This window comes from Acanthochromis polyacanthus, chromosome 13 (assembly GCF_021347895.1).
Source record: "Acanthochromis polyacanthus isolate Apoly-LR-REF ecotype Palm Island chromosome 13, KAUST_Apoly_ChrSc, whole genome shotgun sequence".
NCBI lineage: Eukaryota > Metazoa > Chordata > Actinopteri > Pomacentridae > Acanthochromis > Acanthochromis polyacanthus.
Window position 1 is genome coordinate 19,406,161 of NC_067125.1, and position 27,127 is coordinate 19,433,287.

At 42.4% G+C, this 27,127-nt stretch overlaps 2 protein-coding genes across 2 annotated transcripts in view; one reads left to right on the forward strand and one right to left on the reverse strand.

The window, feature by feature from the left end:
* Positions 1 to 433, forward strand: part of LOC127536899 (uncharacterized) — a 246,878-nt gene extending 246,445 nt beyond the window's left edge. The window contains exon 2 of the mRNA XM_051958340.1: positions 339 to 433. The gene's annotated coding sequence lies outside the window, so the exon portion shown is untranslated. The remainder of the gene's footprint in view (positions 1 to 338) is intronic.
* Positions 434 to 1,287: 854 nt separating this feature from the next.
* Positions 1,288 to 27,127, reverse strand: part of fat3a (FAT atypical cadherin 3a) — a 394,840-nt gene continuing 369,000 nt past the window's right edge. Inside the window, 1 exon segment of the mRNA XM_051958357.1 lies at positions 1,288 to 5,089. Coding sequence (XP_051814317.1) covers positions 4,452 to 5,089 — 638 coding nt within the window. The 3' untranslated portion in view covers positions 1,288 to 4,451.

Here is a 27,127-nt window from a genome sequence, read left to right on the forward strand (position 1 = left end):
AGAGTTTCAGCTAAAATGAAAGGAAAGGTTTACAAACTGGTGAGACCAGCCATGTTGTTTGGTCTGGAGACAGTGTCCCTGAGGAAAAGACAAGAGGCAGAGCAGGAGGTAGCAGAACTGAAGATGCTGAGGTTCTCTTTGGGAGTGACCAGGATGGATAGGCTCAGGAATGAGTACATCAGAGGGACAGCACATGTTAGAGGCTTTGGAGATAAAGTCAGAGAGGCCAGACTGAGATGGTTTGGACATGTCCAGAGGAGAGAGAGTGAATATATTGGTAGAAGGATGCTGAGTTTCCCACTGCCAGGCAGGAGGCCTAGAGGAAAACCAAAGAGGAGGTTTATGGATGTGGTTAAAGAGGACATGAAGGTAGCTGGTGTGAGAGAAGAGGATGCAGCAGACAGGGTTAGATGGAGGCAATTGATTCGCTGTGGCGACCCCTGAAGGGAAAAGCCGAAAGAAAAAGAAGAAGACAGTCTGGCTGGGGTCAAATGATTTATATGTATATATATATATATATATATATATATATATATATATATATATATGTATATATATAAATAAACCTGGTTGGACACACCACAAAGCTGGTTGGAAAGTTTTGGTGTATGTCATGATAACTAGGTGGATGACAACAAAAAATGGTTGAAGTGGTTGAAAAATCCAATGTGTAAATAAAAAATATGACTACTGTACTGATACTGACTGTGTACTGATGAGGGTAAACAGAGAAATAAATGAGACATTTAAGAATTACTTAAAATAGCTCTCTGTCCAATTGAGAGATGGCCTGGCGGCCATCTCTCAATTGTCCTTCGACATTCAAAAAATTCCTGGATCCAGACGGTGATTCGGATCACCTCCAAAATATAATCAATTCTTACTCTTGCTCTTCCGGACATCCTGTAAAAATTTGGTGAAAATCCGTCCATGACTTTTTGAGTTATGCTGTTAACAGACAAACAGACAGAAACACACACACACACAGACGGACAGACAAACAAACTCCGGTGATTACATAACCTCCTGGCGGAGGTAACAAACAAACTCCGGTGATTACATAACCTCCTGGCGGAGGTAATCACAGTGCAAATCACTTCCCACTATGAATCTCTTGCAGTTTACGCGTAAACAAAACACATTCCCATACATTACAAAGCCCCTATCTCTAGAGAACAGGTGTGGGTAAATGATTCTGTTTCAAGCAGTTCAGTGTATGTTTGGGCATCATTAAACTACTACTCAGTATTAACATGACAACCAGTAAACAACTTAAGACAGGTGACATGTGAGCAACAAATGCTTTATTTTTCTGAAATGGATTTTAAAAAGAAAGTAAAAAAGAAAAGTAAACCACTCACTTTGTACACCTAAAATTCTCCATACTGGGGACAGTTGTTTAACACTGTCTCATGTCTTTGAAAAAAAAAAAAAACAGAGCTGAAAACAACATTAGAAATCCATCATAGCCTTTGAGATGAAGAAAACATACAAAAAGATACTTCATTATCATGAACATATGTTAACAAAACAAATTGAATATCTGCTAGAATTTAATGTCTGAATTTAATACTGTGCAAAATCTGTCTATAATGTTGAAATGGCATTCATATAGAATTAAAAAGCACGGCTAAACAGTACAAAAAAAAAACTGAGCAAAAAGTCAGTGACCAAGCCCAACAAAAAACCCCAAAAGGCAGTGGTAGAATTGTAATTTCATATCTACAAAATCTGCATCATAACAACCTAGCTATGTACACTGTACAGAGATTTAAACATACATTTTTACAAAGAAAAAAGAAACTGCTTGTCTAGGACTAGATGAACAATAAGCCATTAGTAATCTTGACAAGAGTAACAGAAAACATCGGAATGTTGTGCCTCTACAAGTATGTATGCTTCATATCACTCCATACCAATTTTGGGTTTGTTTGGTTTTTTTTAGCTAATGATGTGACAACATTGAACAGATCATACAAGTGGAGGGAAACCGGTCAAATAATGGGCATCAACTTAGGCTCACAGTACACCATAATTGGCGTTTGACAATTATATTTTCCAAAAACTTTCAACTCTGCAGTGCCATTGTGTCTTTTACACTGTCCCTTATTACATTTCATCAAATATATCATGATATACCAATAGCAAGTGCAAGATAACAAGGTTACTAGTGGAACACAAAAACAATTCCACAAAATAAAATGACTCATGCTAAAAGTGGCTGTCATTGCCAGTACACATTTTTAGGATTTCTATCATAACATTATCGGAACCTCACTGCCTTGTTCATTGTAGGTAAACTAGTTTCTCTTAAACAAGACAACAACCAATGTTTTGTGATGCTTAAACTTCTGTACAAGACAGTACAAAATAAACTACCAGTCACTGATAATTTATCAAATATGAGTAAAAAAGTGCAGAAAAATGGAACATGTCTTCAACAGAGACAGCTACTTCACTCAGTATTCAGTGTCATTATAACCTATTTTGCATTAGACTAACAAGTATAATGCCACTGCTGCAGTATTGACCCTACTGGTTTATTGGTATTGGCAGTCTGTCACACCTCAGTCTGTTTTTTTTTTTTCAATCTCGGGAGAATACACCCCCTTAATAAACACTTTTGTCTCAAAATATATTGACAACAAATGAGCAGGAGATCATGTTGGATGTTTCTGGGCCCCCAAGGAAGACAATTGCTGTAGCAAAACAACAGAATGTTAGCATCAATTGCATTTGTGGTTTACCCGGAAAAAGATTTAGATTTTTAGTTGTTTTTTTTCCCCCTTGCATTATTTTGACACATTGCCTGAATTAGCATTCTTCGATTTCTGGATTTCTCTCCTGCCATGCCCTCAGGTTTATCCTCAAACCCTCCCATCAGTCGTGCCTTATTGCAGGAGTGAGGCAATTCCACTGCAGTATGCGCAGAGCTTCATTAGCTGCGGTACATCAGAATTGTCAAACTTGCTTTAAATTCTTAGCCAGTCTGCTGGAGCACAGGCTCTGCTGCTAATGTAGTCAGTCAAGCTTCCTGGACATTAGCTGTTCAGTCAGCAATTTGGTTTTGACAAACCCCCGTTTCCCTGTAGTTCCATGGATGTTCCAGCCTCTGCTGTTTTCTGTGCTTTTTTTTTGGCTCCCAGTTTCATGGGCCCCCTCTGCCTGGCTCCCTCTCTGCACCCCATTTACTTATTCAGGACATAGTCAACATCTTCCCAATACATTAAACTGTCTGTTTATTTTAACCCTTGTTTATTTGTCCTCTTGTTACTAAATCAAAAAAAAACTATCAAACCGCATTGATACCTGGTCACAGTTCATGCTGCTGCCTACAGTGGTACAACTAGCGCCACCATAAATAGAAAAATATATACAATCAGTGAAGAGTATTCACACTACAAGATTTTAGACGTATAAAGTATAAAAAGGACTTCCAGGTAGTGTTCCAATAGCAGAAGAAATGCTGGGAGTGTTGTTTCATCACAGGGGTAGACCACTGTACAGGGCATGAAGACCAAATTTAAATGAGCTATGCTTTTTGCTTTGTTATGTACATTAGCGACCACGGCAGTCTTGGCATCCACACATAACAAATTTAAAAAACAAACAATTGCTTTGGGGCGAGGTGTGGGAGTTTCATTGGTGGTGGCAGGGGAGGTGAAGGGGGCTTGGAGGGGAGGACTGGGGGTGTAGGTTGGGTAAAAAAGGAAGTACATTCACGACCAAATTAGAAAGCTGTCAAAATCGGCAATAAAATACTGTCAAAATCCGCAATAAAACACATGAATGTCTTTTTGAAATGTGGTCAAAACATTGTTTCATACATGTTACCAGTGGGGTCATAGTATTTTACAAAGCCCGTATAAGCTTGGGGCACTATAAAATATACAAACCAGGCAACAATAAGAAAAAAATGTGATTTGTGTCTTTTTTCAGTAAGAAGTGCTCGATGCACTTTTGTGAAAGAACAGGGAACCAACAACCCTTTATGTACGTACGTGATTGTCCTGTCTGTTTTTCTCTAATTCTCCCAATTATATCTGTAAATTTCAGTCTTTTCTAGATTAGTCTTTCTCATTCCCCTTCTCTATCCATTCTTTTCACATTCCTATTAGAACAGTAAGGACACTTCTGACTGTTCTGCACAGTGGGAGCAGCACTGAAAAAACAATATGTTTGTTAGTCAGGGTACTGTAAAACTTTAGCTGACACACACACATTTCCATTTCTCAACATAGTTGCTTGGGAGGATAGTGTGTGTATGGGCAAAAAAACAATCCAATTTGTGGATGTGAAGTCGTTGTTATAGTATTTGATTGTAGCAGTATGTTGCATTGCTAACAAAGCATTTCCTACCCTGTGATAACATCCAGTCATCCAGTCAGCTTCACCCTGCTATGCTCCGACTGGTCCACTGCACTACTGGACCACTACCCACTACTAATCAATCACACCTCAGTCTGTTGCTGTGAGTCAGTGATGATGGTCACTCCAAGGCGAAGCTCATCCATACTGTCAAAATCACTACCACCATGTTCTGAGTCTTCCAGCCCACAGGGGGCCGACGTGTCTGAGGCTGATGATGCACCAACGGACAGTCTCATATTTAGCAACACAGAGTCATCACTGTCCTCATTTCCTGGCGATACTACACACATTGTATTGCTGAAGTCCCCCTGAGGTGCTTCCCCAAATGGTATCTGGTGGGGGGGCAAGTATTGGCTGGGGTGGAAGTGTGGTCTTGTATGCTGATGCCCGGTGCTGCCAGAGCTCAGTGTGCTTTCTTTGGAGGCTGGTGGATGAGCAGGTGGGTTAGGGTTGTAGGGCTCAGGATAGTCCTCGCCTGTTGGCAGCGGAGGTGGCAGCTGGTCTTGGCTCAAGAACTCCTCTTCTTGGGGAGGAGGGTAGTCGCTGTCGATGTCATAGCCCCCCAGGTAGTAATCTGACTCCAGTTCACGAGTGCTTCCTACAAGGTGAGGGGATGAGCGTGGTAACTCATTGCCAGGACCTACCTCAAAGCCCGGCACTTCTTCAATGTCCGATAGCCTTGTGCTCGGCATCCAGTCTGATGTGTCCCAGTGGTATGCTGGACAGTAAAAGGAGAGATTGTTAGTAACAATCTGAATTGTAAATGCCATAAAATTCCAGTCACACATTTGCCTGAGTCAACAAACCGGTCCCAACAATGTTGAATTGTGCAGTAGATATGTCTTTAGTAAGCACCAGGGATGTTAGACTCAGTGTCACCAACAACACAGAGAGGTGCTGAAGGTCATGTTCATGACAAGGCACAACCTGTACAGAAAACACGTTAGATCGCTGTATGTGACATGCACAATAGAAAGCTCTGACGGTTGACATTGCAGGAGTCACAGCATGCTGAGCTTCATAAAGAATTACCAGCAGTTAAGCCATGCTGTAGGGTTAAAAAAAAAATGGTACAATTAATTCAGTTCAGATAGAGGAATATATCATACAGTGCTGTAAAAAGCAGTTGCCCCCCCAACAGATGTCTACTATTTCTGCATATTTGTCACACTTGAATGTGTCAGATTATCAAAACACATTTGACAAAGTTAATCCAAAAAAATACAAAATCATCATTTAAAAACTGCTGATTTCATTTACTGAACAAAAAATGCTACCAATCCAGTGGCTGGGTTTAGTTTCACCAGCCATACCCACATATGATTACTGCCAGGCTTGCTGAATCTAAATATCACTTAAATAGAATCTATTTGGCAAACGGGTCTCAAAACCAGCATGACGCCACGTTCTAAAGTGATTCAAGAATGGATACGAAACAAAGTCATTCACATTTATCAATCACAAACATGCAACAGTGATGAACCTTCCCAGGAGTGGCCAACCTGCCAAAATTTCTCCAAGAGCACATCAACATCAAAAGAACTGCAGATCTCACTGGCCTCACTGGTCAGTGTACATGATTCCACAAGACGGAAGACACTGGGTAAAAATGGCATAGATGGTAGAATTTTTGGGTACAAACCTCTCTTGACCAAAAAGAACATAAAAGCTTGTTTGGCATTTGCAAAAAAAAAAAAAAAAAAAAAAAGTCTGCGTGAGGCCCAAGACTTTTGGGATAACATCCTGTGGACTGATGAATCAAAGGAGAAATTTTCAGAAGACGAGGGTCCCGTTACATCTGGTGTAAAGCTGCATTCCACTAGAACAGCATAACACCAGCAGTGAAACATGGCGGTGATGGTGGCAGTGTGATGTTTTTGGAAAGCTTTGCTTCCACAAGAGCTGGATGACATCATAATTGATGGTGCCATGAATTCTATTAAATGAAGCAGATCATTAGATCTTCCTGGAGAATATCCACTCATCAGTTCATGATCTAAACCTTTAAGCGCAAACGAGATATGAGTATGACAATGAGTCAAATCACACAAGCAAGTCCACAATAATGACAGCATGATAATAACAAAATTAAGATTTCAGAATGGCAGAATCAGAGTCCAGACAATCTAATTCAGTTTAGCTTGAAAACCATGTAATGTAGCTGAAGTAAAACTTTTCTATAGAGAAGAGTGGGCCAAAATGCATCCATGGAGATATAAAAGAGTGATCACAAGCTATCACAAACATTCAACTGTAGTTGCTGCTGCCAAAGGACTTCAACCTAATAACTTGTGCTATTAGGTTGAGGGGGGCAATTGCATTCTCACAAGGGTGAGATAAGTTTTTAAAAAAAATCTTTATTCTGTCCCTTATATAAGTCCAGACATTTTGTTTATATTTCTGAGTTGGTTTATGTTAATTAGTTTTTTGATTATTTCTAGAATGTACCTTTAGTAGGAGTAAGATTGATTTCATGTTGTTTAGAGGTAAACACTACCGTCTGCTGGCCGCGTAGTGTTAATAGCAGCTTACTTTAGATTAAAAGGACTCACGTTTCCCAGCACATCGTATGGACAGCTACAAGCCGTATTGCTGCTTCCCCCCTTGTCTCTTGGCCTTAAGAAGGGACAGTCTACGTTTTTTCTGTTTAATTGATGCACTTTGAGGGACTAAATGGACTACTTCTTGTCTGTTGACGGATATATTTTGCTCTTTATTCAACCGAGGCTACCTGTTGGTTTGTTGTTATAGCAGTTAGCATGCTGCGTTAGCATGTAGCTTTTGCTTGCCGGCATATACTTGTGTATATACTATGTCTTTTCTATCGCTAAAAACGTAAGTCTGAATCCCCTGTTAATGCATGCTGATGGGGAATGTGATCTTTGGGGATTTGTATGGAGGCTGAATGTTTTTTATTCTCTCTTTGTATTACAGTTTTGCAAAAAAGAAATGGATAATGTGGCACGTCAGTAAACACTGCAAAAACGGACACGTCTCCGGAGTCCTTACTGAAGCCATATATGTTTAGCTCGCTGCATAGGCTGAATAGTTACATTTAGCTGAGAGCAGAAGAGTAAAAAGACTACCAATAATTCAAGAGCATCGCTGACATGTCTAACCACGGGGACTCCTTTATACCGGCGGATTCATGAGAATCTCAGCTTTCTATGTGTGTATAGTGTTTGTATAATCGTGTTTGCAGTGTCCTTCTATTTAAAAAAAAAGCGTATACCGATATCAAAACGGCCCGCCCGCGGGCCGGCGTACTTTAACGGGTTGGCTGTCGCAAATGGAGGTGAGGTCGGAGTGCCGAACAGTCATGTCTCGCCGGTCAAGCAGCTCAGCGGCTAGCCTAGCAGTAGCACAAGCACGAGCCAACGCCGAAGCTGCCCGCGTCAGAACAGAGTACGCTAAACGCCAAATGGACATGGAGGTCGCAAAGGCACGACTTGAGCTAGAGAGGGCTCGGATGGAGGCAAAACTCAATGCTCTGAAGCAAGAGGGAGAAGCTGAAGCAGCGCTCGCAGCAGCAAGGGTCCCTGAGGCTGCAGTTCTGGACCAAGCCGAGTTTGTGGAGTTACCGGGCGCTCCTGTAAAAATGGATACGGCTGTGAGTCGCACTCAGAATTATGTAGATACCCACTTCCACAAGTCAGAAGTCGGGTCAAATCACAGTATTGAGCAAAAATATGAAATAGATGACACACACAACATCGAGCCAAGCATGCCTTCAGCAACTGCACATCCATATGAGCATCCCACCAGCTCTGCACCTATGAGGCAGCCCAAACAGTCTCATTCGCCTAGCTACATCAGATTGGATGGGACCCCGTCTACATTGCCACATCAACAGGCTGACATATCAGACCTTGCTGCCCTTCTCTCACGTCGTGATCTTCTTACAGCAGGACTAAAAGTCTTTGACAATAGACCAGAGACCTACATAGCATGGAAATCTATGTTCTGCAATGCCACTCAAGATCTCAGTCTGAAAAGCAGCGAAGAGCTTGATCTACTCACAAAATGGCTTAGTGGTGAGTCTCTCCAGCATGCTCTGAGACTAAGAGCTGTTTATGTTAATATTCCAGAGGTGGGTCTTCAGTATTTATGGCAAAGGTTAGATAGGACCTATGGATCATCAGAAGTTATTGAAGCTTCTATGTTCAAACGTCTAGAGAGCTTTCCCAGAATCACTCCTAAAGACAGTCACCTCCTGCAAGAGTTTCAGATCTTCTCTCAGAGCTTCAAGCAGCAAAAAAATGAAGGATATTTACCGGGCCTTAACTTTTTGGACACTCCAAGAGGAATAAGCCCAGTTATCGAACCCGTTAAAGTACGCCGGCCTGCGGGCGGGCTGTTTTGATATCTGCATAAGCATTTTTCAAAATAGAACGACACTGCAAACGCGATTATACAAACACTATACACACATAGAAAGCTGAGATTCTCATGAATCCGCCGGTATAAACCACTTTCAGATGTGATTACCACAGCGGGTAATATAAACACATTTTTCCAACAAACAACAAATCACGTAAAGGTGTACAGCTCACCGTTGGACGCTCTTTGGACGCTCGTTCCTGGTCAAAAATGAAGATAATCCACAAAAACCAGCCAGAACCCAAGCTTAGCCATCCAGAGAAAACAATCCAGTATAATACTTTGTCCAAAACATGTCTCGAAATAAGTAAAAAATCCAGAAATCGATCGGCTCGGTGTGCGGCCACGCGGCGCGTGGTGGCGCTGTGCATTTCATATTCACTGCATTTTTGTAAATAAGTTTATCAAACATGCTTATATTTCCTTCGTTCAGCTTTCAAAATGGATACTGAATGCTTCACTTCCGCTTCAAACCGAACTTCAACCAATCAAGTGCCTCTGGTCTGTCTCCCACGGCGAAACAGCCAACTGTGGGCGAGACTGACAGATTTGGACTACATCACTGACTGACTTACTTCTCAGCAAATCACGTCGGAGGAAACGTTAGATTGACAGGCCTGGTAGCCAATGAGCTTGCTGAATGGCTTGAATATAAATCCCGCCTCTGCTAGCGGGGTTATGTCACTTCCCAGACGTCTGCTCCGGGCTCCACCTGCAGGTTCTCTCTGTTCCTCTCAATCTGTGTGTCTGATCGACACTGAAGCCTATCTGAAGTGATTTTTTTGAGTTCTTTGAGTTTTTGGAGTGAAAATAATGTGAAAACGGGCTGAAAACGAACATATACCATTGTGCAGAGGGTATACAGAGGGTGTCCAAAATTGATAGCGCCGGGGCATAGCAGTACAAATACATGTGTGAAACACTCATTTCTTGTAGTACTGCTCTGAAATTTTGACCTGAACTATGTAAGACCCCAGGCTTTTGCAATACTGTGTTTTCAAGCTCTCACAGTGCTGCCACACTGATTTTCAGGTGTTTTATTAGGGAAAAAATGTAGGCAAGAAAAAAATTCCTCCTAATTCAGTGTGTGCCAACATGAAATACTCTGTGCCAGTAGCACCTAGAGTAATTCTGACTGCACTGGGTGAAAATTCAGGTTGTCTGCTTTCAAGTGAGACCCCAACCATGCATGTACTCCAAACAGTTCAAGAACAGCATTCAATTTACTTTCTGTACATCTTCAGTGGAAATTTCGGGCGGAAATTGCCTGTACTTTAAAGCGTTATCGAAAAACTCCCACACAGCCTGCAAGAGTCGTGGATTAAACAAGGGTTTAAGTATAAGAAAAAATACAATGTTCACTATCCACCTTTCTCCTTTTTCGTCCAGTTTGTGAGTGATCACGCTGAAATGAAAACTGATCCAAGCTTCATTCTACAAAACTGCAACACTATCCACATGAAAGATGAAAGGCCAGCAGTGAGACAAGCACGGGCTCACAAGGTTCGACGTCAGGTAAATGGTCCAAATGAAGCACCTTATGCCCAACAGCTCGATCTTGGATGGGTAGTCATCGGAGATGTCTGTCTCTCAGGAGCACACAGACCCACAGTGAGTTCCGACAAGACGAATATACTTGATAGTGGCCGCCCTAGTTTTTTCTCCCCCTGCGAAAACAGAATCTATGTAAAGCAAAAGTTCATAGAACACCCTGCTTTTGGGGGCACACAAGCTAAAGAGGAGATTGGAAAGCATATCTTTAAATCGACTATAGATGATGACAAGCTAGCACTCTCTGCAGAAGATGAGTCATTTCTGAACATTATGCACAGCGAGTTTGCTAAAGACGATGCGAATAACTGGGTGGCTCCTCTCCCCTTTCGTCATCCTCAGCGACGCCTACCTAACAACAGAGAGCAAGCTCTCAGCCACCTCTTGTCATTACGTAAGACACTAAAGAGGAAGCCAGAGATGAAAGAACATTACGTACAGTTCATGGAAAACATTTTCCATGAAGGACATGCAGAAAAGGCTCCTCCTCTTAAGCCCCAACAAGAATGTTGGTATCTCCCTAGCTTTGGTGTTTACCACCCCCAAAAGCCAGGAAAAATCAGGATAGTCTTTGATTCAAGCGCCCAGTGTGAAAACATCTCTCTCAATGAAGTGTTTTACAAAGGCCCAGATCTTAATAACAGTCTTGTGGGCGTGCTTCTCCGCTTCACAGGTGACTCATATGCAGTGATGGCTGACGTGGAGCAAATGTTTCATAACTTTATGGTCAGAGAGGACCATCGGGATTATCTGCGCTTCCTGTGGTTCCGCAATCATGACCTGGATGGAGAAGTGGATGAGTTCCGCATGACAGTTCATGTGTTCGGACATTGTCCATCACCCTCAGTCGCCATTTATGGTCTCAAGAGAACTGCCGTAGAAGAAGAGGAACAATATGGAAGTGATGTGAGAGAGTTCATTGAACGCCATTTTTATGTAGATGACGGACTAAAGTCTTTTGCTTCTGAAGCTCAGGCAATAGACGTCCTGCAGAGAACACAAAAGATGTTAGCTCAGTCTAACATTCGCCTCCATAAGATATCATCAAATAGTCCTGCAATCACCAGCTCTTTTCCAAGTGAAGATTTAGCCACAGGCCTGCAGGGACTCGAACTTGGACAACATTCACCACCCGTGCAGCGTAGCCTTGGCTTGGGCTGGAACCTGTCCACAGATCAGTTCTCGTTCCAAGTCGAAGCCACTGACAAGCCGTTTACTAAGCGGGGCATATTGTCAATCATAAACAGTCTATATGACCCACTTGGCTTTGCTGTACCAGTTAACATTGAAGGTCGCTCCATCCTGAGAGAAATTTCCATGGACATCAGCGAGTGGGATGTCCCGCTTCCAAAAGAGAAACAGGAAAGGTGACAACAATGGAAAGATTCTCTAAAGCATCTTCTACAGCTTAAGATTCCTTGTATGTGTACCTCCGTCTCACTGTCTGAGGCTCAGAGAAAAGAAATGCATGTTTTTTGTGATGCATCCGCCAAAGCTGTTGGGACTGTTGCATACCTGAAACTCACAAATGCTAATGGACACAGCGAAGTTGGCTTTCTCTTCGGGAAGGCAAGACTAGCCCCAAAACCAGATATCACTGTTCCAAGACTTGAGCTATGTGCGGCTGTGTTGGCAGTAGAGGTGGCGGAAATGGTTAAGGAAGAGCTTGACACACAAATAGATGAGGTAAATTTCTACACAGATTCTAAAGTAGTACTCCGGCTATATTTTTAATGAAAAGAGACGCTTTTATGTTTATGTTCATAACCGTGTTGAGCGTATCGAGCGCTCTACCCAGACGCACCAATGGCATTATGTGCCCACACGTCTAAATCCAGCTGATCATGCCACACGAGCACTCTCTGCTAAGCATTTGGCCTGCTCCACATGGCTTAGTGGACCTGATTTTCTTACTGACCCAGGCCAGGGTCAAGCCCAGGAAAAGTTCTTCGACCTCATCAACCCTGAGGACGACATTGAACTACGTGCAGAGATTATATCCTGTGCCACTACCCTGTTAAAAGGAAAACTTGGAACTGTGAGATTTGAGAGATTCTCCAGTTGGAATCATCTGTTGTAGGCCATTGCTAGGTTGCTGCACATTCCCAAGTCCTTTAAAAATGCATCAGAGAGTGCCTGTCATGGATGGCATAAGTATAACGGATACAACACTCAAGACCAACTGCAGCAGGCCAAAACCACCATCATTTGTGCAGTTCAGAGAGAGGTGTATGCTGATGACATCAGTAGCATGGAACGGGGTGAGTCCATCCACAAACAAAGCTCACTTAGCAAGCTAAATCCCTTCATAGATGCTAACGCAGTGCTCAGAGTTGGAGGTAGGCTAACTAGGGCCCAATTGACAACAGATGAAATGCACCCCATGCTCATTCCCAGTAAACACCACATAACTCAGCTCATAATTAGACACTTTCATGCACAAGTACACCATCAGGGCAGACACTTTACTGAGGGTGCTATTAGAGCTGCAGGTTTTTGGATAGTGGGTGGAAAGAGAGTCATCAGCAGTGTTCTCTTCAACTGTGTCACATGCCATAAACTGGGAGGTAAACAACAAGAACAAATCATGGCAGATCTCCCAGAAGACAGAATGTGTGTGGACCCTCCCTTTACATGTGTCGGTCTTGACGTCTTTGGCCCATGGCCTGTCGCGGTCCGGAAAACGCGAGGAAATCAAGCAGAGGCAAAGAGATGGGCTGTTATTTTCACATGTATGAGCACTCGGGCTATTCACATTGAGGTGATAGAGTCCATGGACACTTCATCATTCATCAATGCTTTGTGCCGCTTTGTTGCCATTCGAGGTGCTGTCAAACTGTTCAGATCGGACTGTGGGACGAACTTTGTGAGTGCTTGCAGAGAACTCCAAATCGACAAAAAGGGCTACCAAAATGCCAAAATTAACACCTACTTGAGAGACAGTGGCTGTGAATGGCATTTTAACCCCCCTCATGCTTCTCATATGGCTGGATCATGGGAGCGTATGATAGGTGTAAGCCGGCAGATCCTAGACGCAATGTTGCTGCAGCATGGAAATGCGAAACTCACACATGAGGTGTTGGTGACGTTCATGGCGGAGGTCACTGCAATAGTTAATGCAAGGCCACTCACAACAGTTTCTACCGACTCAGAGCATCCTGAAATTCTCACTCCCGCCATGCTGCTCACACAAAAGGTTGGCATGCCCCCTGTGACTCCTGACCAGTTCAGTGACCATGATCTGTACAGAGCCCAGTGGAGACGAGTACAGTACCTGGCCAACGTCTTCTGGGGACAATGGACGAGGGTGTTCCTCAGTGGGTTGCAAGGTCGTCGCAAGTGGAAGGAACCCAAACCTAATCTTCAGCCTTGAGACGTTGTCTTGCTCAAGGACGGGAAAGAAAAGAGTAATGACTGGCCCCTTGGGTTAATCACAAAGACTCTTCCCAGCCAAGATGGCAAAGTAAGGAAGATTGAGGTTAAGGTCATCCGCAATGGAGAACAGAGACTGTACCTGAGACCCATCTGCGAGGTTGTCCTGCTGGTGTCAAAGGACCACTCCTGAAAGACCCCTCATATCCTTTTAAAACTGTGGGTTGGGTTTGTTGGTATGACATCTTACAGATGCCAGGCGGGGAGTATTCTGTTCCTTATATAAGTTCAGACATAAGTTCATTTCATGTTGTTTAGAGGTAAACACTGCCGCCTGCTGGCCGCGTAGTTTTAATAGCAGCTTACTTTAGATTAAAAGGACTCACGTTTCCCAGCACATCGTATGGACAGCTACGAGCCGTATTGCTGCGTATCCCCACGTCTCTTGTCCTTAAGAAGGCACAGTCTGTAAAGTTTTTTCTGTTTAATTGATGCACTTTGAGGGACTAAATGGACTACTTCTTGTCTGTTGACGGACTGTGGGAAATGGTGTGTTTTATAATTTGCTGAGTGTGCATATTAAAGAGTTGTATTGGTTCTGAGGAATAGGAAGGTCAAGAGCATCATTACCACGGTGTGACTGTAATGAAACAAAGAAGAAAAGTCCAGCTTTATTTTACTTATTACTCATGTGTTTGAATGCAAGGATGATCAAGACATAAGGTGATTGACAATCAAAGTACAGACAGTTTTTGATAATAAAAGTACAGATAGTTTTTGACGTAAGCCATAATCAGTAAAGAACATGAGCTTGTTATGTGTGCAGTACTACTGCACACATACTGGAGGGCAGTAGTACTGCCCTCCAGTACTACTGTGAGGAATCTTGGAGTTATTTTTGACCAGGACATGTCCTTTAACTCACACATAAAGCAAGTCTGTAGGACTTCCTTTTTTCACCTGCGTAATATTGTAAAAATCAGGAACATTCTGTCTCAGAGTGATGCAGAAAAATTAGTTCATGCTTTTGTTACTTCCAGGCTTGACTATTGCAATTCCTTATTATCGGGTTGTCCAAATAGCTCTCTCAAACATCTACAGTTGATCCAAAACGCTGCTGCGAGAGTACTGACAGGAGTTAGCAAAAGAGATCATATTTCCCCTATACTTGCTTCTCTTCACTGGCTTCCTGTTAAATCCAGAATAGAATTTAAAATCCTTCTTCTGACATATAAAGCTCTTAATAACCAATCTCCATCATATCTTAAAGATCTGATAGTACCATATTATCCTAGTAGAACTCTTCGCTCTCAAACTGCAGGCTTACTTGTTGTTCCTAGAATTTCTAAAAGTAGAATGGGAGGCAGAGCCTTCAGTTATCAGGCGCCTCTCCTGTGGAACCTGCTCCCAGTTCGGGTTCGGGAGGCAGACACCCTCTCTATTTTTAAGACCAGGCTTAAAGCGTTCCTTTTTGACAAATCTTATAGTTGGGGCTGACTGGGTGACCCACAGAGGTTCGGCTTGTGTCTTCATTGTACAGCTGACCCCCTCTTGGACGTCCCTTCGTTCTGCCTCTAGTCATGCTGCTATAGGCCTATAGGCTGCTGGGGGACTTTTCTTGACGCACTGAGCCCTTCTCTATCTACCTTTACATTTAATATGTATACCGTTATTGCAGTACATTCACTCTGTTTCCCCCTGTGCTATTTCTCCGAGTGTCCCTGGTCCCAGAGCTGGATGCTTCAGATCTGCGGTTGATGTTCCACCAGCTGGTCCAGTCTCCATCATGTCCACTGTGGGATGCTGCTACTGACCTTCCACCAGCCCTCTGCTTCCAATTCCCTTTTTCCACAAGTCAACTCTGCATCGCCTTCAATATACTGTTATGCTAACTTACATACTGTTTGAATTTTACTGCTAGCTATATAAGGAGTATGTTTAATGTCAGAGCCGTACATCATAAGAGTAAACTATGAGTCAGTTTTCAATGTTAGCTTATACTTTGTCTGTGTCACATATCCTGTCATGCATGTATTCAAATGTGTGTTGTGTTTTCCTTGCTTTCTCACCCCTCCCTCTTCTCCCATCCCTCCCCCTTGCCCTCTTCTGTCCTTCTCAACCCGCCCGGCCAGCAGGCAGATGGGTCCCCCCTATTTAGAGCCGGGTTCTGCTCGAGGTTTCTTCCCTGTTAAAAGGGTGTTTTTCCTTGCCACTGTCGCCTTTGGGCTTGCTCTGGGGGTCAGGCATATGGGTTCTGTAAAGCGTCTTGAGACGATTTGACTGTAATTGACGCTATATAAATAAAATTGAATTGAATTGAATTGAATTGCAGTCTCTAATCTTGTTTTGCAGCGGTGAAGTCATTCCTACGTGAGCGATAATGACAAAACATCAGCTGTGACAGAGGACAGCGGAACACACTCAGCAAATTATAAAACACACCATTTCCCACAGGATATATTTTGCTCTTTATTCAACCGAGGCTACCTGTTGGTTTGTTGTTATAGCAGTTAGCATGCTGCGTTAGCATGTAGCTTTTGCTTGTTGACTTGTGTATATACTATGTCTTTTCTATCGCTACGAACGTAAGTCTGAACCCCCTGTTAATGCATGCTGATGGGGAATGTGATCTTTGGGGATTTGTATGGAGGCTGAATGTATTTTATTCTCTCTTTGTATTACAGTTTTGCAAAAAAGAAATGGATAATGTGACACGTCAGTAAACACTGCAAAAATGGACACGTCTCTGGAGTCCTTACTGAAGCCATATATGTTTAGCTCGCTGCATAGGCTGAATTGTTACATTTAGCTGAGAGCAGAAGAATCTTCAATCAGTGTATTCATTTATTTAATTTACAAAATTCATTTTCTGTTTTGCGGGCTGTCTCTGTCTAAATTTGTTTGATGATGTGGAACACCGAAGTGTGAGAAATGTGCAAAAACAGAAAATATCAGGCTAATACCTTTTCACAGCACTGTAGATCTTCCTGGCGGTCAGCATAATTTGGTGATGAAAAAGACATCTACAGTCATGCATTTACATCCCAAATTGTTGGTTTTGTTGACATATTTGCACAAACAAATATTTGATCTTCATAATCCTTATAAGTTTACAGTTACTGTAAAGACTATGACATATAGAAATTAATTGAGAAAACAAAAAAGCACGGTCAAATTCCTTGTATGTGTTTTCATGTTTGGCCAATAGAGCTAATTCTGATGTACAAAACTGCAGCCATGCCTGGGGACAAAGTTGGTTTCTGGTGTAATGTCAGTATCCGAAACCAAATGTGCTCTTCTGTTCCTGGGTTATGATGATGAATAATGATCAGCAAAATGTTTTTGCAGAACTTCATAATGTTACAGTAAGCTTTGGTTGTGGAATCTCGTCATAGTGGAAAGGAGTTTACGAGATCTCCAAATTATTTCAAACAGATCTCAAACAATCAATCCAGGACTGACTGCCTCAGGGGGGCGGGTCTTGCGGTTCTATTCAAGGACAAACTCTCATGCAAAGTGGCTCAGACACAGGAATACACATCTTTTGAGTCACAAATGGTCAAGGTGGGCTCTTCACATCCATTTTATTGTGTTTCAATCTACCGCCCCCCTGGCCCTGCTGCTCTGTTTCTGAAGGATTTCAGTGACTTTTTAACGTCCATGATTCAATTGGATAATGTTTTAATTGTTGGAGATTTTGATCTACATATTGATGACAGCTCTTCTTGTCCTGCACAGGATCTTTTAACTCTGACTGGAACTTTCAACTTTGAACATGTCTCTGTTCCCACACATCATAAAGGCCACATTCTAGACTTGTTTTTTTCACTTGGCCTGGACATTTTAAATGTGACTGTACAGGATGTCCATCTGAGTGACCACCTTCTTGTTTCGTTTGATATGCACTCTAATTCTGATCCTAAACCCCTAGAAGTTAGGTCTCAGAGACGTGTCATTTCTGCCAATTCTGCAGACAGATTCTGTGCAATGTTTGACTCTTCCCGGCTCATAGGTTGTTCTGATGTGGACAATTTTATTGCCTGTTTTGACAATCTCTGTGTTAAGACTCTGGATCAGGTAGCACCTTTCAAATCAAACACATTTGTGTGGAAAAAAATGTGTTACTGGATGAATGAGGACGCCCTGAGGTTAAAGAGATTATGTCGCCAGACCGAGCATCTGTGGAAATCCACTAACCTCGAGGTGCATCGACTTTACCTCAGGTATCTTGTGTCCTCATATAACAAGATGGTGGAAAACGCCAGATCCGACTACATTTGTCGACTTGTAGCGGGAAATAAGAAAAATCTCAAAGTGCTGTTTGCCAAAATCAATTCTCTGGTATGTCCTGCAGCTCCAGCTACTCCGATCTCTTCTGTAGCTGACAGCAATTCATTCCTGAGATTCTTTATCGACAAAATTATAACGATCAAGGACAAGATCCCTCCCCCCTCGCGTGGAACCCCTACTGTTGCTGAGCCTGTCTCCAGCTTGTAGTCCTCATTTGAGCCTGTGGTTCTTGCTGACATCTCGGCACTGGTGGTCAGGATGAAACTTTCTTGCTGATCATCTGATGTTCTTCCTCCTAGGCTTTTTGTGAAGGTGTTTGATGCAGTCGATCCTTTGGTCGCCAATATGGTGAACCTTTCTCTTTCCACTGGTGTGTTTCCCAACACATTTAAGCATGCCATAGTGGAACCTTTACTAAAAAAGTCAGGCCTTGACTCATCTGACCTTAAGAATTTCAGACCTATTTCAAAGCTCCCTCTCCTCACTAAGATTCTGGAGAAGGTGGTAGCTGAACAATTGTCAGTATTCCTTGATCAGAGCAACATTCATGACACGTATCAGTCTGGTTTTCGTAAACACCACTCAACGGAGACAGCCTTACTGAAAGTGTCCAACGACATTATGATGTCTGCTGACTCAGGAAAATACACCGTCTTAGTCCTTCTAGACCTGTCCTCAGCCTTTGACACCATTGATCATCAGATCTTGTTGAGAAGGCTGAGGGATGAAGTAGGCCTTTCAGGGTCAGTTCTGAAGTGGTTCTGCTCGTATCTGTCTGGACGTAGATTTAGCGTCACAGGAAATCACTTCATGTCCAAACCAGCCAAATTGCTGTGTGGAGTCCCTCAAGGTTCGGTCCTGGGTCCGGTGTTGTTTTTGCTGTATTTAATTCCCTTGGGGAGGATCATCCAAAAATTTGCTGACATATCCTATCATATGTTTGCCGATGATATTCAAATCTACTGGTCATTTAAGCTGGATGAGCTCCAGAAGCTAAAATCCTTAACCGACTACTTGTCAGAGGTAAAAACATGGCTTAGTGTTAACACCCTGCAGCTAAATGTAGACAAGACAGAGACGCTAATCTTTGCCCCTGATGACTCAATTCCTGTGTTGAGCCAATGCTTGGGTAACTTGGGTCAATCTGTTAAAGCGGACCTAAGAAACCTGGGTGTTAGATTTGATAAGGACATGTCTTTGGTTCAACATTGTAACCAGCTGACTAAAAACTGTTTCTTACAGCTGAGGAACATCTCAAAACTCAGGAAATTGGTGTCACAAAATGACCTGGAAGTAATCGTCCATGCCTTCGTGTCCTCACGTTTGGACTATTGTAATAGTCTGTTCATGTGTTTGAATAAGAAGGAGTTGACAGCTAGTGCAAAACGCTGCAGCCAGAAGTCTGACCAGCTCTAGCAGGAGGACGCATATAACACTTGTCCTCAAAGACCTTCATTGGTTGCCAGTATCCTTTAGGACCAATTTTAAAATCCTGGTTCTTACTTTCAGAGCTCTGCATAACCAGGCTCCACCTTACATCAGTGCCCTGATCCACCCTTACACCCCTGCTCGGGCTCTGAGGTGTGTGGACCAGAATTTACTGATGCACACAGTTTCGAACCAGAGGTGACCGATCCTTCCAAGCTGTTGCTCCCAGGCCCTGGAATGGTCTCCCACTCTCTTTGCGTTCACTGGACTCTGTCGAATCATTCAAAAAAGCCCTCAAAACTCATTTATGTATTCAAGCCTTTGTTTGACTGTTTTATGAGGTCACTGATTGATCACTGAGTTGTACCTGTTTTTCTACTTGTGACTGTACATATTTAATTATTGATACTTTTCTCCTGCTTTTATTGTAAATGTAAAGCACCTTGTGACTCTGGTCTGAGAAAGGCACTATACAAATAAAACTTACTTACTTAGTTACTTGATTATTCTTCCACCATTCTTCCACCATTTTGTAATGCAAAGATGTGGGGTCTCTCTGGTTGCACTTGATTATTCTTCAGCTAGAGGGAAAACTGATCTGTCAGTACACTTCTACACTTGTGACTATACAGTCACAGGTGTGCTGGGTGGAGCTAAGTGGAGAATTGTTTTGATTGAACATCTGCATGCAGTGAGGTGAGAACCGTGGATATTGTAGCTAATTAAAGCCAGCAAGGGTCCTCTGTCTGTAGTGAGGTTCCAAATCCTCAGTGAAACTTGACATCTTCAGTGTTGTAGGGCTAATGCCCTACAGCTTGGACATTGTTGCCATTGTTTCCCTTAGTGAAGTTGATTTTGAAAATAGTAACACATACTAGCAGAAAGGGCCTCATGACATGCACAGCCAATAGCATATTTTTATTTTTTTCTTATTAATCCCACAAGGGGAAATTCAGATTTTCACCCCAATTGTGGGCGTGAGAGCGCAGGGTCAGCCGCAGTATAGCGCCCCTGGAGCAGGAGGGGTTTAAGGGCCTTGCTCAAGGGCCCAACAGTCGATGCATCAGGGATTTGAACCTCTGACCTTCAGGTCAGCAGTCCAGTAACTTAACCATTGCACCACCACATGCAGTGAGTGCAAACTAGAAAAAAACAAAAAAAGTTTGAATTTCTGCGACAAAGGCATTAGCATAAGTGTTTTGTCCATCACAGTGTATTGATGTTTTACATAGAATCAATTGTTTGCTTGTTCAAAAATGTGGGAAAAAACACCTAAATTTGCAACTGAGGATATTCTTATAGCTAAGTATAGACCAATATCCAACCTCCCACTTCTCTCTAAAATTCTGGAAAGAACAGTTGCAAAGCAATTACATGAACATTTACAAAGGAATAGCTTGTTTGAAAAGTTTCAGTCAGGCTTCAGAGTGCATCATAGCACAGAAACAGCTCTGGTGAAAGTTAATAATGACCTTCTCATAGCATTAGGTAATGGACTGCGGCCTCATTTATAAAACATTGAGAAGGATCCATACTAAAGTTTGCGTATGCCGAAAATCCGAAATGGGCGTATGCCCTTCGCCCCTGATTTATAAACCTGTGCGTAATCACAGCTGCATGCAATTTACCCTTTATAATCACACACCAGCTGGAAGATTGGGCAGGTGGATCCACCTCACATCCTGCCCACAACACACCCACATTTTACCATGAATGGTCAATGCAAAGTAACTCATGAATGTATCTGTATATAAATAAGCTGCTGGATCCACGGCATTTTGCGCAGCGCCGACCTGCAGTCTTTTCCCTACACTGAGCGTGGTTGTGGTGTGACGCATGTGGGCCTTGCGTGCCTGTACAGGGCTGATTAATAGTTGGACGCTCATCCCATTCGGCTGCATATGGATAAATAAACAAAATAATTTACTTTTTTTTGCCTTTTTACTGTGATAGTTGCAGTGAAGAGTGACAGAAAATGGGGAGAAGAGTAGGGGGAAGCATAAAAGGGCTGCGGGCAGGAATCAAACCCGGGCCGCTGCGTCGGAGACCAGTCTCTGCAAATGGGTCACCTGCGTAACCCGATGAGCTATACAGGCGGCAGGTGCTCGTTAAACAGAACTATTTATTGAAGACAAGCGCACCGGCCCAGCTGTGGACCGGCCCTTCGGTCAAACGACCGAATGAAATAACGTTCAATCCGCCCCTGTTAATATATGAACATAATTCTGCAAATACAGTCGTAGGCCGAATGGCACACTATATGAACACCTACAACAATGAGGGTTTAAGATTATCCGGCTCTACAAGTCTAATATGTGATGACAATAAAGGTTTGAGATCAATCTGGCTTCAATTCACCACTTCACCCTCCGGCACTGCAGTTCCCTCTGTCTCCAAAATGTGCTTAAGCAAGCATCAAAGTTGGCGCACCGGTGCGCACATTCTCACGCCAAGTTTGTTTTTAGAAATCACAACGTACACAGCGTACGCCACTTTCTACGCAAAGGTTGTGATTTATGCCACTTTCTAGCCCTGTTTTGTGCGTAAGCAAGCATCAAGCATCAAGGTTGGCGCACCGTGCGCACATTCTCACGGCAAGTTTGTTTTATAAATCACAACTTTTGCGTAGAAAGTGGTGTAGGCCACTTGGACCTTTGTGCAGCATTGGATATAATCGACCACAAACTTGGCATAAAAGGGACAATTGTCCCATTGTATTGGCATAGAAGGGATAGCACTGGACTGGTTTAAATCCTACTTATCAGACAGATTCCAGTTCGTGCACGTCAACAATGAGTCATCTGAGCATACTAAGGTTAATCAGGTTAATCCTCAGGGTTCTGTATAGGTCTATACTGTTCACATTATACATGCTTCCTTTAGGCAATATTAATAGAAAACGTATTATTTTCCACATTTATGCTGACAACACGCAATTATATTTGTCTATGAAACCAGATGAAACTAATCAGCTAGCTTGACTGCAAGACTATCTTAAGGATATTAAAACCTGGATGACCTGTAATCAGTCTGCAATGTCTGACTTCATTCAGACAAGACTGAAGTCATTGTATTTGGCCCCAAACATCTTAGAAACTCGCTTTCAAAGCATATAGTTTCTCTGGATGGCATTACATTGGCCTCCAGTACTACTGTGAGGAACCTTGGAGTTATCTTTGACCAGGACATGTCCTTTATCGCACACATAAGACAAATCTGTAGGACTTCATTTTTCCACCTGAGAAATATTGTAAAAATCAGGAACATCCTGTCTCAGAGTGATGCAGAAAAACTAGTCTATGCTTTTGTTACTTTCAGGGTTGAGTATTGTAATTCCTTATTATCAGGTCGTCCAAATACTGTAGCTCTCTCAAACATCTTCAGTTGATCCAAAATGCTGCAGCCAGAGTACTGACAGGAGTTAAAGAGAGATCATATTTCTCCTATACTGGTTTCTCTTCAGTAGCTTCCTGTTAAATCTAGAATAGAATTTAAAATCCTTCTCCTGACATATAAAGCTCTTAACAACCGATCTCCATCATATCTTAAAGACCTGATAGTACCATATCATCCTAGCAGAACTCTTGGCTCTCAGACTGCAGGCTTACTTGTTGTTCCTAGAATCTCTAAAAGTAGAATGGGAGGCAGAGCCTTCAGTTATCAGTGCCTCTCCTGTGGAACCAGCTCCCAGTTTGGGTTCGGGAGGCAGACACCCTCTCTCTTTTTAAGACCAGGGCTGATTCGGGTCATCCTGAGGGGGTCAGCTGGAGTTTTCCTCTTGGACGTCCTTTAGTTTTGCCCTCCAGCTATGCGTAGGCCTAGGCTGCTGGGGGACCTCTCCTGATGCACTGAGCCCTTCTCTGTCTACCTTTATATGTAATATATATACTGTTATTGCATTATACTCTCTGTTTCTCCCTGTGTTCTTTCTCCGAGTGTCCCTGGTCCCAGAGCTGGATGCTTCAGATCTGTGGTTGCTGTCCCACCAATCCATCACGTCCACTGTTTGATGCTGCTGCTGACCTTCCTCCAGCCCACTGCTTCCAGCTGCCCATTTCCACCAGTCTACTCTGCATCACCCTCACTTTACTTGATATGCTCTTCTACATATTTTTGAGTTTCCTACCAGCTGTATATGTAGTATATTTATTGCCAGAGCTATACATCATAACCGTAAACTATAAATCAGTTTCAATGTTAGCTTCTACTTTGTATGTATCATCTGTCTTATCATGCATGTATCAAAATGTGTCTTTTATGTTCCCTGTCCCCCTCCCCCTCTCTATCTCTACCTCTCCACCTCTACTTCTCTACCTCTCTATCTCTCTCCCTCTTCTGTCCCTCCCAACCCACCCGGCCAGCAGCAGAAGGTCCCCCACATGAAGAACCGGTTATTGCTCAAGGCTTTTTTTTTCCCTGTTAAAAGGGTGTTTTCTTGCCACTGTCACCTATGGGCTTGCTCTGGGGTCAGGCATATGAGTTCTGTAATGCGTCTTGAGACAATTTGACTGTAATTGGCGCTATATAAATAAAACTGAATTGTCAGTTCTGATGCACAGTTTAGAATTACAGCAAATATTCTGCACAGTTACCATAACAGTTGTGTCCCATTTAAGACACAACAACAAGACTACCCTCAACAGGAGTGGTTGGTTTTCCTGTGTTGAAATGGTTTTGAAAAATGACCAATTTCATGAAAGGGTTAGGGTTTCAAAACCTCTGAGCCAAGACATTATAGTCAATAATTGGCTCTTTGACTGTGACACAGGTGACTGCAGTTTATACAGCGTCTCCGACTGAACCAGTGGTTCCCAACCAGTTTGGCTTGGAGCCCCCCTATAAGTGCCCCCCAACCTCTCCATAAGTACACTAAGTACACTAAGCAATTGAATTGTATTACAAATAAAAAAAATCCCTGAAATTATGAACAAAATATTTTCGTATCAAACCAAGAGTTGTACAATGACAAGCAGGAGCCAGTTTATGGCTGCAGTAAATTTGGTGATACACCAGTGTATCAGAATTGAATACTTGTGTCTCTCCACTGTTGCAGCGGTTTTGCCATTTGCAGACGGTTCCTGTTCACTCGTTGCACAGCCGACTGCGCATAGACACCAGTGTTATCTCTGCATCTTGAAAGACAGGTACGTTGATAAAACTGGGCTCGTCGCACATTGTCTACCTTACAACAATGTGAAAGAGGCATTATGTTTTGACAATGTATATCTAATGAGTTATTGATGCCTGAAGTCCGAATCTGTGAATATCTTTCCAACTTTCCTGAACTTTTTGTTTCCTGATGTCGCAGTAATTTGCTTGGCTTCATGGTGTCATTTGCGAGTTTGCACCACAAATAACGCAATTCTGTCTTTTCCTTCATTAAAACCAAATTTAAAGTAACTCTTGTTTCCGTCAATAATTTTCTAACTGCACACAAAAATAATGAATTGTGGTGAGCTAACGAGCCACCTGAAGAAAGCATTGACCTCGGGTAGGTGTGGCCATCGAAGCAGCAAAGGATTTTTGAGAAAAGAGCAAATAAATTAGGCTGTAATGTCAAACAATACCATCATTTTATCTTATAGACTGTTTCAGAAAGAAGTGAGAAACTAAGGATTACAACTAATGATGTAGTGTTGAAATTTACCACCAGTAAGCTCCTCTCAAGGTGTATAAGGTGGTTACTATTTTATATAACAATGTGCAGTGTATAAAAGATTGAAATAACCTTCTTTATTTAATGATGAACATGTCCAGACCCCTAACAACCAGTAGTATATGCTTGGCTTCCACTATTGACATCTAATAGCTCCAGCTTTTGTGAAGCTTTTTAATAATAATAATAATAACAATAATAATAACTTTATTTATAAAGCGCTTTCTGTCAAAGTGCTGCACACAGAAATAAAAACAGACAAAAATAAAAACAATAAAAACAGAACAATAAAAAATACATCAGTTAAACAAACAATTTAAGATTCATATATAGAAGAAAAGAGGTGGGTCTTCAGCTTAGTTTTAACCCTTTAAGCTGCAGTCAATTCCAGCCATTTTCAGTACAAAAAATCGCTAATATTCTATTTGTAAATAAAAAAATATGACGAGAAATACAGGGAATATTGGATGCGCATCGCAAGGTGCATTTCCTTGAAAACGACCGATTCATGGATTATATACCGACTTCAGGACATGTTTTGGACAAAATAGTTTACTGGCTTGTTTCGTCTGGACGTCCAAGGTTGGATTATGGTCGTTTTTTGTGGAATATTTTCATCTGTGGGTAATAATGAACCCGGAAAAGTGAGTCGCGCTGTGTACGTTGAAGCCGTGTATAGAGAACGGATGGATGGATATTCGTTGTTTGTCGGACAAATGTGTTTATATTACCCGCTGTGGTAATCACATCTGAGAGTGGTTTATACCGGCGGATTCATGAGAATCTAAGCTTTCCATCGGTGTATAGTGTTTGTATAATCGCATTTGCAGCCTTCGGACATTCTTTAACCCTTTAAGCTGCAGTCAATTCCAGCCATTTTCAGTACAAAAAATCGCTAATATTCTATTTTTAAATAAAAAAAATTACGAAAAATACAGGGAATATTGGACGAGCATCACGAGGTGCATTTCCTTGAAAATGACCGATTCGGGGATTTTATACCGACTTCAGGACATGTTTTGGACAAAATAGTTTACTGGCTTGTGTCGTCTGGATGTAAAAGGTTGGATTATGGCCGTTTTTTGTGGAATCTTTTTTTTTGTGTGTAGTAATGAACCCGGAAATGTGAGTCGCGCTGTGTGCGTTGAAGCCGTGTATAGAGAACGGATGGATGAATATTCGTTTTTGTCGGACAAATGTGTTTTTCTCACCCGCTGTGGTAATCGCATCTGAAAGTGGTTTACACCGGCGGATTCATGAGAATCTAAGCTTTCCGTCGGCGTATAGTGTTTGTATAATTGTGTTTGCAGCCGTCGGACATTCTTGAAATTCCTATGCAAATTAGTAGTGACGCACTGAAGCGTAAAGGGTTAAATTCCTATGCAAATTAGTAAGTGTACCACCGGCGGTACACTTAAGTTTAACGGGTTAAATACATTAATGGACAATGCCTGCCTGATTTCAGCAGGTAGACTGTTCCACAATGTACAGTAGGTGCCCGGAAAGAAAAAGCCCATTCCCCCAACGTCTTTTTACAGACCTTCGGGATATTCAGAAGTCCAGTCCCCTGGAAACGGAGAGCCCGAGCAGGGACCAAGAGATTCAGCAGGCTGGATAAATAAGACGGGGCAATTCCATTAACAATTTTATAGGTTAGTAGCAGCAACTTAAAGTCTGCTCTAACATGAACTGGTAGCCAATGGAGAGAGGCCAGCACTGGAGTAATATGCTCGTATTTACTTGTTCTGGTCAGAACGCGAGCTGCTGCGTTCTGGACCATCTGCAGACCATGAAGGCTTTTCATTGGCAGACCTGATAAAAGGACATTGCAATAGTCCAACCGTGAGGAAACAAAAGGATGAATTAGGACCTCAGCATCCTGAAATGACAGACTTGGTGTGATTTTAGAGATATTTCTGAGGTGGAAAAAAGGCCAATCTGGTCACCTCTTTAATATGGAATTTAAATGAGAGGGTTTTATCAAAGAGTACACCAAGATTCTTAACTCTGTCTTTACAATGAATAGCACAGTCATGCAAAGACAGAGTAAAGTCATGAAGCAGAGGATTAGCACTTTCA